We start from the raw sequence: 12,879 nt of genomic DNA, 5'->3' as shown, positions 1-12,879 counted from the left end.
TGTAGGGAATCAGATACAAAAGCTACCACCCACTAAGAGAATAGCTTGATCCCAAGCTTTTTCTTCCACGCAATGTGAGCACAGCCAAGACAAACCTCAGTCAAGCCTGCAAGAGCATTAAACCAGATGACCTTTCAAGGTCTCTCCCAAGTAACATTACTCCATGATCTACCTTGCAAGTGACCCAACTCAGAAGATGCACATCACCTTCGTAAGGTTTTTAGAAGCATTTATAGGCAGAGGCCATGGTTTTAAATAAAAGTTTAATTCCTTCATCAGGTCTTGAGTTTAAACACAAATGCTGCTGAAAATCCTCACAGCACTGCTCTGGTGTCCTGACTCTTGGTTTTCAGGGCACAGGCAGTGTGGCAGCAGGGGCTCCAATAGAAGAGGCAGGAATCAGACTCTCAGTAGAGCTCAGTGCAGGATGCAAAGCAAAGAAGCAAGGGACACACATTTTCCAGACAAACACCAATTCTTACACAACCCCCCCCTTACACTGTAATATAAGGGTTAACATTGCCCCAGTACAAGAGTTCTAGGAAGGGAGATAGGTCTTCAGTAAAAGGCACAACTAAAGAAATACTTCTCCAGATCGTAACCGTTTTCAGTTGGTTTCACTTATCCCCCAGCCCCATGCCTCTCCGCGCCATGCTGGTACTCTAGCAAGTAATTTCAAGTTCCTTTTTTCCCCCCCACTTCTTCCAGCTCAAAAACAAATAAAAGAGGAGTGCTTATAAAAACCTCAGCATAAACCAGCTTGGTCTATAACCCCATAGGAGTCCAGGAGATACTTTAGAGTTCACCTTATGATTGTCTCGTACAGTTACCAAGTATTCAAGTTTCAGATGATACTTATTACATCCAGGAGCCTCAGCCAACTTTAGTTTTGTTTTTTTCTTTCAGTCACTTTGCTACCTGTCAGGTGTTAGATCTAGTTTTCCCAGTACTATGTATTACCAGCCTCTTCAGCCCATTGCCATTAAGCACTCATTAGCAGCACCAGATCCCCTCCGAGGGCTTCGTAGTCCTGAAGCTTCCTATGGTCCTTGGTTTAAGATCTTTTGCGAGGAGCAACACTTTCAAGGCAAGGCAGTGACCAGGACAAGCAACCAGAATGTCTCAGTACCTTATGGGACAACAGGCTTGCAGGCAATGAAAGGCTGACAGCTGGTCACAAAGCAGTCAAGTATTAGGTCACCCCAGCGTCTGAGCAGGCACTTGCTAGATGCAACAACCAAGCCACTACTGGGATAAAGAGGCTCAGTTTACTAGTGTACTGGTGAAAAAAAGCATCAAGGATTTGCAAGGTGCAGCTATAGTACATGACAGCAGTCCTCTAATTGCTAGCAAGGCTAGCAGCAAGCTGTGAAATTGAGGAACTGGTTTTAGCCTACACTAGAAACTAAAGCACGCAACCACCACAAGCCCTCTACATAAGAATGCTTGTCCAGGATGCACCTTCACCACAACGTTAACGCAGCAAGGCAATACTGCACAGACTATGCTCTCATCCTCATTTTGCTGTGTAGCATGCTAAAAGGGCATTTAATTTCATCAATAATTAAGGTGAATTCATTTGCAAGCTACACTGATCTCCTTTCATAGGAGGAAGCTGTAGCAGGACTACCTCCCAGGTGCTCCCAAGGGCTTCACCACTTCACCTAGGACAAGCCTTCCCCATCACTCTTCAAGGGCTCCTGTCAGGTACGGAGTGGTAAGACAGGCAGCAGTCTCTTGGGCTCTTGTTGTAGATCCAGATCATCTCCTAGGGAGCTCTACTTCCCAAACAATTTAGGGTACACATGCCAGGTCATCTAACCCTGCCCACAGACAAACCCTCTCCCTCCCCCCCTCAAGATAATGGTGGCAATTAGCCATGTGTCAGTCCTGCTCTCCACAGATCTGCGTAATTGAGTCAATGCTACTGATGAGCCCCAAGGCACAGGGTTGCTGGTGGAGTTGGAGTATTATGGAGATGAGCTTCCCCCTCCCAGCCTCCCAGTGTTGGGATCAGAGCCAGTAAGCCTGACTTAAGCAGGAGCAGCTGTGGAGAACTGCACTGGAACAAGCAGGGTCTTCTACTGAACTTTACAACAAGCTGAACAAGTTTTGGTTTTAAAAAAAGCCATACAAGCAGCAGCTGACATCTATTGTTATAAAGGGACATGGCTGAATAGGTAGGAGACAGATTCCCCATTATGAGTCCTCCTGATGGCCTCTGCAAGGATCATTGAGATGTCAATCACCTGGAGGAGAAGAAAGATGCAAAGTCACTAAGAAATGACATCAAGCCCAGAAGAACAACTGGTAAGTTAGAAAGAACTCAGAGTAAACTCATCATGCAAAATTGTAACATGCCAGATACAGACAAATTAAACTCCAGTCCTGTGAAGTATTTACATAAAATTCTGAAGATATTCTATGTACAGCACTACAAGAATTATTTCACTGTTGATCTTTGTCAGGATTACAGTCTAGTGTCACCTTGCTTTGTTGAGACTCCCTAAGCTCGGCCTGTTTACCCTGAGACTATCTTATTCACTTTGTGTAGGTTGCAGAGAAGTGAGTGGAGTCTAAATCAAGATCAGATCACTTCCCTTGAGTCATGAGGCTTTACTGTCACTGCCAGCAGCCCGAAAAAGACAGAGCTCCTGGGCTACAGCCCAGCTCATAGTGGCTGCACTGGTTCCACCTGTCAGGGTAACCCAGCTAATGGGAGGGAAAAGCAAGTCTCAGTAAAACTCTAGCTCTGAACCCCAGCAGCTGAAGCATTTTGATAGTTGCAGTCTCTGCAAGAAGCACCGTGTTCACAGTGCATTAAGGAAACTAAGTGAAATCCATATTTAACATTTTCTTCTGGAAGTTTGCCTCCTGAGGAAGGAACGAAAAACCATTTCAGAGCTGCAGAGCTGACAGAGCACAAGACTTTTAGGACAAATCCTTCAGTTCTGAATTTCTCAACACTGAACATCAGATGTTAGTGTACAACTGTTATGTTAAGAGCCCCCAAAACTACTCCATTGCAGTCTTTGGCTACAGCTATTACGATGCTGATTCCCAGTTTAACAGATTGCCTACATTAACTGTAACATTGAGCTTAAAAATTGAAGCATCAGACATCTTTTAGATGTGCTCAACTGCAGGAATATCATTCAAAAGTTAGTGTTGGAAAAAAATGCAACCCAATAGCAGTTTGCAATCAGCTTATAACTTACTGCCAAAACTGGCTTAAAATTCACTGCAGTTTCAACCAGCTGAGCTTCCTTTTCACCAGAACCCAAATACTTTCCAGAACTTCTCCAAATGCCTGTGTCCTGTGACCTTAGGAGGTCCTTGGCCGTGTGTATACTATAGTAACAACTGAAGCTTCTGTTGGTAAATCTGCATCTTCCAGCTGCCTATGAACACCAGAAATCTTCAAGTTCTGCCTAGCTCAAGCCATACAGCCAATTTTTTTCTTCCAGGAAAGTCAGCCTCAGCTTGGGAAACAAAAATGCCACAGTATTTCCCCTAAATGGAAAACCCAAGACACAGCACGAGCATCAAGAGACCAGGTTTTAGCTTTCATATGGATGGCAAAGTGTTTTTGTTTACCTTTGACAAGTAACTGAACATTGTACTGTAGCTACATCAGCTCCTCTTAGTCAAACCAGCAAGACACGTCCACAGGACAGACCGCACTCCCTCTCCAGCTTGCCTGCACTGTTATCATGACCAGACGTAAAGCGTTCACCTTCCCTGGACCAAGTCTACTTTGCTTCACAAAAGGAAGGGACACTTGGCTTAAAGAGTTGGGCATTAGGTGATAAGATACACAGCTGCAACTGGCATTACCAACTTTAGACATTCCTATCTACTTGTGCCTCAGTATTACATGGCATCAGCATATCACTACTCCAAAGTGTACTGGTATGAACTGCTTTAGATGTGCTGGATTAGAAGCTCATTTTATCAGTGTAACAGGTCGGTTATCCCACAGCAAAAAGAACAAACTAACTAATAAACACTGCCACCCATTCCAGTACCAATTAAACTGCTGTAAGCAGTAGGCAATATTACGGGGTTTTTCCACCAACAGGACAGGCAATCACTACCACTCCCTAGGAGTGACAGAGGAGAAAGTAGATGCTCACCTGAATTTTAGGGCACTGCTTCATCTTGTCCTCCTGCGGTATTGTGTTTGTGACTACAACTGCCTCAAAACAGGCATTGTTGATCCGAGAAATAGCTGGCCCAGAAAAGATCCCATGAGTTAAGATGGCATAAACTTTGGTGGCTCCAGCTGACACAAGCCTGTAAGGCAGGGAAAAAGAAGATGAGAAATTCTTAGCAAGTATTAAGCCAGTATTAGTTCAGGGCACATGGTAAGCACAGAAAGTAGACAATACCATATACTTAGGGTAAAGGCTACCTTTGATTTACCCCTCCAACTCGCTATTGAAACAGTTTAACAAGTGCCATAAAACCTACCACAGGCAAAGCATACATGAAAAAAATCGTTCTTAGCTTTAGGACATTTGGACTAGATAGCAAAAATCACGGAAGGTGATTTGTATTAACACAATGTGGCAGATATTTAAATCTGAGCATTGCATATGCTGGCGTTTCTAGTGTAGAAGGCCTGAAATACATCAAAGCTTGAAAAGCTTACTTCTGACAGAAATTCTGACGTATGACCTTACGTTGATGGACCAGAGAGCATTTAGCTCTACCTACCAGAGTCACCAATTGTCTAGTGGAAGATATACTTCAACACAAGCATTTTTCAAATAAAAAAAGACACTGTGGTCTTCTAGCTATTCCTACTATGAGAACTTTAACTAGGATTTTTTTTTCTTATTTTGTATTACATGAGATGGATAATCTAGAAAGTGCATGCTATTTTGTGAAACTTGACATGCAAATAATCTGATTAACTCATTACAGAGCACTCACTAGCAATAGGTTTCTGGTTTAGGAAAGAATCAGCGAGCCCTACTCACTTGTCTGCAGCATGACAGATGGTACCACATGTGTCTGCCATATCATCTACCAAAATGGCCACTCTGTCCTTCACATCCCCCACCAGCACCATGCGATCCACTTCATTGGCCTTCTTGCGCTCCTTGTGAATGAGGGCAAAGTCTACATTCAATCGATCTGCAATGGAGGTCACTCTGAAGAGAGAACAGTTTCCAAACAACACTTAACTCCACACAACAGCTTCAATCAAAAAAAACTTTAAAACCCTTAAGCAAAATGGCCACTGCAGTGAGAGAAGCTGTCACTACATCTGTTCCTGCTCCCAAGCAACTAACAGAAGACACTCCCGCCTTAGTTTCCCTTTAGGCAGTTAAACTGCAGTCTCTGATCTAATCTCTCCCAATGACACTAACTAGATTAAGATAAGACAGTCTTTCATCCTGACCACTGTAAATTAATTCACATTTAAAACTCAAAACAAACCTTAACCACAACAAACCTTGCACATCTGGCAAACCTGAAGCACCTGAGAAGTTACTGTCTTTGTAACACTACACTGTGCTACAACTGGGATTCAGGAGCACTCATGTAAGCACTCAATTGTCAGGCATACAAGTGCTGGCACAAGGACAGTGGCAGGAGTACACATCCAAGAAACGCATCCACCACCTCACATTTACTTCAGTTGAAGTGACCACAGAACAACTCTACTAGAGAGACCTAAACTTACATGCCCCTAAGAAGTTCTTTACTTCAGATGAGTAGACTCCTAGCCTCAGACTCATCACCCTGGGAGACCTACACAAGACTGTTAAACTGAACTGTTTATTGAAGTATTCAGTTCTGCAGTATGTCCTTAAATACTGATCAGCTAAGAACAACACATTTCTATTTAAGTGGCTTTTGAAGAATTTTTTTCAGGAGTCAGATTATAGCTGACCAACTCCACATTTCATATACTGCATTATGAAACAAGCTACAGAAGTATCTTGAATATTCAGGTCTTGTCTAATACATGGGCCATAAAAAAGGAATATAGGAAGATGTACAGTGGTAGTATCCCTTGGCTGTTGTAACAGGTAGCTTAAACACTCTAAAGTGCATTGATCAGGTCAGCACACACCAATATTTTGGTGTGACAGTCCTGGATTAAAGAATACATCTGCATCCCTTTGCTATTCACATGCAGCCATTGCAGAGAAGCACCAAGGAACTGCCTAGTTTCTCCTAATAAGCCCCTGAGTACATTCTGAACTGCTCACAAACTGGCACATTTATCTGCAGAAAGATGGGAGATGGTGAGACTTATTAAATCAGAAATGTGCTATAACATATGCTACTGCTTTTTAGAAAGGAACTGTCTATTCTCTTTTCTCTCAGGGAAGAGTAGCAGCAGGCTTAGGTCCCAGCTAGGTATTCAAATCACATAATAAAGAAAATGCTTCAACAGACTAAGATTAATAGGCAAAGAAAACTGTCTGGATAAAAATATACCATTAACTAGCAGCAGTAACCTTTCTGTGGCATAGGGGTATGAGCTATGTAATTCCCCCCTTCAACCTGCATTATTACCTTGCCATGGTTAAGCCCATCTGGCAACTATAAGGGGCACTCTGAAAGTAATGCCTCCTATTTTATTATGTTGGTCCAGGACATGAGAGGTGGATGCTGGTGTTACGGCAGTAGAGGCTGGACCTTCCCACCAATATTCCGTTAAATTTGTTGCCATGCAATAGATGGCAGCAGAGGGGCATCTGACAAAATGGTGTCTCACATGGCCTTGCATATGAAGCAAAGGTGTGTAACTGAATTCCTCCATGCAGAAAAAATTGCACCCGTTGACATTCGCCAACACTTGCTGAATGTTTACAGAGACCAAACAGGGGATGTCAGCACTGTGAGGCAGTGGATTCACACTCTGAAAGTAATGCCTCCTATTTTATTATGTTGGTCCAGGACATGAGAGGTGGATGCTGGTGTTACGGCAGTAGAGGCTGGACCTTCCCACCAATATTCCGTTAAATTTGTTGCCATGCAATAGATGGCAGCAGAGGGGCATCTGACAAAATGGTGTCTCACATGGCCTTGCATATGAAGCAAAGGTGTGTAACTGAATTCCTCCATGCAGAAAAAATTGCACCCGTTGACATTCGCCAACACTTGCTGAATGTTTACAGAGACCAAACAGGGGATGTCAGCACTGTGAGGCAGTGGATTCCAGCAGTGGTGAGAGTGGGTCACCTCTGCTAGTGCAGATTTTTAAATGAGCGCAGCATGCAGGCTCTCGTTCATTACTGGTGAAAATGCACAGCCAATGGTGGGGACTATGTAAAAAAAAGTTTTGTAGCTGAGGATTTGCTATATCAAAGTGTTATTGCACTCTGTGTCTGCTGTAGTTTCCATGGAAATACAATGTAAATAGGGGGCATTACTTTTGGAGAGATCTACGTAAGCCACTTGCTCACCCATCCCACTCCCTGGTGGGATGAGGAGGAGACTCAGGAAAAAAGGTAAAATCCTGTGGATTAAGATAAGGAGAGTTTAACAGAACAAAAACAGAAGAAACAACAATAATACTAATGAAATAATATATAAAACAAGTGAAGTACCACACAACTGCCCACCACTCAGAATCAGCCACCAACTCACCACCCAACCCCGCCTTACCCCAGCCAGCTCCCCCCTTGCATAATGGGCATGACATCAGTATGGTATTGAATATCCCACTGGCTGCTTCCCTCTGACTATCCTGGCTGTGGCCTTGCCCACGGAAAAAAGGTAAAATCCTGTGGATTAAGATAAGGAGAGTTTAACAGAACAAAAACAGAAGAAACAACAATAATACTAATGAAATAATATATAAAACAAGTGAAGTACCACACAACTGCCCACCACTCAGAATCAGCCACCAACTCACCACCCAACCCCGCCTTACCCCAGCCAGCTCCCCCCTTGCATAATGGGCATGACATCAGTATGGTATTGAATATCCCACTGGCTGCTTCCCTCTGACTATCCTGGCTGTGGCCTGCCCAGCTTCTTGTGAAAACTAACCCTGTCCTAGCTGAAGACAGGACATACCCTGGGAAGAATATCTGACCATTCTTCACTAGCTGCTGTAGGCTGGTTTACAGAAGGCAGGAAGAAGGACAGTGTGTCTTAAGAACAAAGTCACAAGCACTCAGAGGAATTTGAGTAGATATAGAAGGATCACCAAGCTAGCTGTCTAATAGCTTACCTCTTTGCTCCACCAGCATCTGGTGAAACAATGGTGCAGTTCTTCCACTCTGCAATATTCTCTTTGATCCATTTCAGTACAGCAGGCTCAGCATATAAGTTATCAACAGGGATATCAAAAAACCCCTGCAAGGAATACACAGAAATAGCTCAAGCTCACACTCCAAAAACAGCTGGAAGACTTCTATATGATCAGGCATACAGCCACCACCTTTCTAGAGCTTTCAACTTTTCTACTTGCCTTAATGCAAGGGACTTTGAGATACACAGAATGGTAAGGTAAGAAGCCTTCAGAGCCAGAAACAATTTAGTTGCCTAAATAACACCTCACATCTGACATCTTCACAACACAGAACTAGTTCTATCCTACCAGGGTGCAGAAAACCAGCATGAAACATTCTTTTCCAAAGCAGCTAGCTGCCTGTTTACAAAGTCAATCTTTAAAGCTCATTACCTACACTGTTTGCATCTACAGGAAACCTATGAAAAAGGCTTGAGTAACATTTGGTTTTAAACTAACACAGCTGCTTCCACAACTTTACACTGACCTAGCAGGCTCCTCCTGGTAAACATCAAAGGTCACCAAAAGCCAGAATTTAATCCTGGACAGGGACGAACAGGCAGGAGAGTGGGAGCAGCTACTTTCGAGGAACGCTTCAAGGTACGGAGGCAACAGAACCTTCCTATCACCATTCCTCTTCACTAAACAACCCAGCAACTACAAGAACCTGGACGAAACCAGCCAGATGCTGGAAGCTTATCTACATAAACCCAATTATTTAATTGAATCTCAATATTGCTGCTGGTGAAAGGTCAACCCATACATCCCAACTCCAAGCCTCTTAGGGAAGAGGCAATACCCCCTTAGGCTCTGTTCTTTTATGTTCTGAAAGTCTTCTCAGTTGTACCCCCATAGATTTTTTTTTCCATCTGAGAAAGTATTTCTGGAAAAATTATACTGGAAGAAATTACACTGAAGTGTGAATGACTGAATTTTCAACTGTTAAAATGACAGCCAGCCCTCCTACTTCACCAGGCAGTAAAGATCTTACCCTTCTGGATTCACAGTGTTTGCAGCAATATAACATGTATGCTCCCCTCTGCCACACTCCTCTCAGTTGCACTGGGTTGGTTTCTGGTTCTCAGAGCACTTGCTCAAGATGGACAGAAACAAGACTAATAATTTAACAACTTGCTGTCCCTCCCCTCCCTGGTATATGCACTTGCTGCTTGTCTTAACACAGTGCTGGGCAAGATCTCAATTGCTCTGGAAGACTATTCTGTTTGCTAAGCCAGTGAAACCCATGAATAATTTTCAACTCACCAGCAGCTGGGGAGAGAACCAAAGCCAGCTTATGCAGAAGGGTAACTCTGAATGGATACAAGTGGGATTGTCCATCCTGTCAGATGTCTGGCCCTGGTCAACCGAACCCTCACAAGCAGCTATGCCAGTACACCTGGCCTCAGAGCTGACCTCAGGGCAGCAGTATGACCAGCCACTGCGTCAAACAGAGCACTGCTCACTTCTCCCTGACAATTCAGTAAATATCAGAAATACCTACTTGTTATTTAATAATACTCTTGATAAAGTCATTCTCCATCTTGAATTCCTGAAAGGACCCATTCAGAATACAGCGTCACTACGTAGCAATAGTTGCACAGATGATGTACTAGCCCAACATTCATTTACATGGATCTCAATAAGCTTAGTCTGGTCAAGAACAGCTGTAATTTCATTTACAGATGAACTCATCTCCCCATACTCCTCTGACCGATTCTACAAGTCCCTCCCAGTCCCACATTCCCAAGTCCTGATCACTGCTGTGTCTAAAAACAGCACACCACTGTAAAGCCTGCAAGGCAGTAAAGAGACTCAGATCAGAGCAGGTAAGCACTTCCCTGATCTTAGCTCCTACCTGAATCTGAGATGCATGCAGGTCCATGGTGATTATATGATCTGCGCCTGCTACAGACAGCATGTTTGCAACCAGCTTGGCAGAGATTGGAGCTCGACTCTGGTACAGGAAAAAACAGTATTTAAAACAAGTTCAATTCCTTCATCAAGATGTCAGTCTTCCACTTCTAGGCAATGATTCACAAGCAGTTACTAAAAGGAGTACTCATTAACATCGCATCTCCAACTGGTGATTACAGTTTGGTCTATTTTCAAGAATTAGATCTTTATGAAGAGATGAATTGGCACTCCAGTGCCCTGAGGTTTAAAGAAATTAAACTACATTTTATCTCCTCCTCTGCATATTCAACTTCATCTAATTCCTATCCAGCAGTCAGTAATTTCAAGGTGTGCATTCATATTCCCAGCAGAAACCTTTACCACACCCCTTACCTTGTCCTTTTTGTCCTGCCGAGCGTAAGGGAAGCAGGGTATGACAGCTGTGACTCTGCTGGCTGAGGCGATCTTACAGGCATTTATCATGATGAGGAGCTCCATGAGATTGTCATTGATTTCTCCACAGCCACTCTGCACGATGTAGACATCCTCCCCACGTACGCTCTCGCCTATTTCCACACTGGAAACGGAGGAGGAAGGGCGAGTTGTATCCAAACACAGATTAAAACACAGCCATTACATATGCCTGCGGAGCCACCATGGGCTGCATCCCAGAGATCTGTGAGCAAGCGCCATGTAGCCAAGGGTACTGAGCAGGACACTGTTGCTTATTTGCTCAGTAACTATTTCACACTGCTCACTGCTCAAATTTAATGGTTCAGTCAGAAAGGCTAAAAGCACTCAGCATGTACTCTCAATCTCAACACAAGCTGAGCGTGTAAACACCTACAACAGGCCTTGTTCCCCTGAACAGAAGTTCAACCACCTCAGCTGAAAGTACCTGTGTACAAAGGAAGCAAGGATGATGGTCAGTCAGCAGAGAAAGCTAAGCCAAACTGACCTGAAGCTATGCTGCAGCTGATTATTATTAGATTTAGAGTCATAACAGCTATTCACTGCTGCAGGGAGAAGCCCTCCACCATTTCACTTCGGAAAGACTTTTGGGGTTAATTTCCTCCTGGGTGTAACTCCCACTAATCCTTATTGATGAAGGGTCTGATTACAAACCAAAGGTCTTGTTTGCCAGAAGGAAACTGCTGGTTCCAGCATGCTTATCAAGATACCTGCACCAGAGGCAGAGCTGGAAAGAAAGCAGTGGTCTTGGGTTGTGAGGTTGCACATGAGACAATGCTGCATAAGACTTTTTGTAAGAACACATTAACTACTAAGCACTTCCAACATTTCACTTTAGAGAAGCCTTCCACAAATTTGGAAGCAGCCAGAAGTCAGTCTACTGAGGATAAAGCTCTTCCACAGTTTTCTTCTTGCACTGGAGATGCTTACCCACTCTGCAGACTGCTGCCACATCAAACTCGAGGAACAAGTAGACAATCACCCAACCCACTCCTAGTGGCTCCATTTACAGAGCACCTTAGGGTACATTTCTGATTTTAATATTCTGTTGTCTGATCTTCCTCCCCTCATCTTCAACACGCTCTTGATGGCTGCTAAGCATTTGTAGTCTTACTGCTCAATATCTATTGGCAAACCTCTGTCATCTTTACTGCACACAGACTGAGAGCATACACCAATCTCTCACGAAGAATTTCAGCCAGCATAAGAACTTTCTGCTATGTGTCTAAATTAACAGTAGTTAGGATAAAAGTGTTATCTGCAACTGTACTAACAGTCTAATATTAAGCTGATTCACGACATTTATTGTACAAAACTATCAATGAACTATTCTCTTAGAACAATCTCACCTTTTCTGAGAAGCATATGCTCTCAGTTTATTATGATATGCCTGTTAGGTCTTAAAGTCACATTACGTGCTGACTTACAGTTACAATCAGCATCCACGAGATAAAAACTTACTATTTTGTATCACAGCCTGGATTCTCCTGGAAAAAATTGCTGTGTCCAGAAGAAAGGAGCAGGTTGGAGCAATCATTCAAGGTTCTTGTATTATACTGTGTGGTGTATATATGCTTAGTGTACAACTCAAAGTGAGCTTTAAAAGCTCTGAATAATTTTTAGCTTCTCCCTTCTATTAGCTTCTTTAAGTAGGATGGCAGCAAGACTTAAAAAGCACAGAGGGCAAAAACAAGATGAATCTTAGGTTTCAGAGCCTGGAGGGAACACAGACTGCATGACTGCAACTGCATCATGGGCTGCAAGGTGGTGTCAGCCTCCGATATTTCCTGAGGAATTTCACCAATACCTTTAGGACTCTGTTGTTCTTCGGAGCAGTTTACAGACATCAGCTACACTCTAAGCACAAAACTGTCAAGCCCCAAGTCATCTCAATCTAGACTACGCATGAGGAGGCTCTTCAGTGTCTGTGAAACCGCGGGAGGAACATTCTCATCAGCTCCTAGCTTTCTGGGGTAGTGGGAGGAAGATGGTGAACTCTGCCGCTCCAATCCCCATCACACCCGCCGCATGACACATACCTTCCTTCAGGTGCGTTGAAAACCCTAGCGCTGCCCCTCGGCAGCGCACCACACCACACCGGCATGGCCCGCACCGCAGGCAGGCGCTGGCTTCTCAGGGGAGGCCGCTAGAGGCACGGCTGGGGCCGTGCAGCCACCCAGCACATGGCCTAGCGCCGCCGGGAGCTCGCCAGGGAGCATCGCAGCCCCGGCCTCTCCCCGTGCAAAAGCCCG

The 12,879-nt window shown here is 44.0% G+C and overlaps 1 protein-coding gene across 1 annotated transcript; it reads right to left on the bottom strand.

Moving 5' to 3' along the window:
• Window positions 1-1,845: 1,845 nt before the first annotated feature.
• LOC104491043 (ribose-phosphate pyrophosphokinase 1-like) lies at window positions 1,846-12,731 on the bottom strand. Its single transcript, XM_010133400.1, has 7 exons — window positions 12,667-12,731; window positions 10,550-10,739; window positions 10,119-10,217; window positions 8,204-8,328; window positions 4,986-5,159; window positions 4,137-4,296; window positions 1,846-2,249 (listed from the first exon to the last, which is right to left on the bottom strand). The coding sequence occupies exons 1-7, from the start codon at window positions 12,729-12,731 to the stop codon at window positions 2,157-2,159; spliced, it is 906 nt and encodes a 301-aa protein (XP_010131702.1). The 3' UTR covers window positions 1,846-2,156.
• Window positions 12,732-12,879: the final 148 nt, after the last annotated feature.

This window comes from Buceros rhinoceros, unplaced genomic scaffold (genome assembly GCF_000710305.1).
Source record: "Buceros rhinoceros silvestris isolate BGI_N320 unplaced genomic scaffold, ASM71030v1 scaffold18533, whole genome shotgun sequence".
NCBI classification, from domain to species: Eukaryota; Metazoa; Chordata; class Aves; order Bucerotiformes; family Bucerotidae; genus Buceros; species Buceros rhinoceros.
Note: the sequence above shows the minus strand (reverse complement) of the source record. Positions and strands in the feature narration are given on the sequence as shown.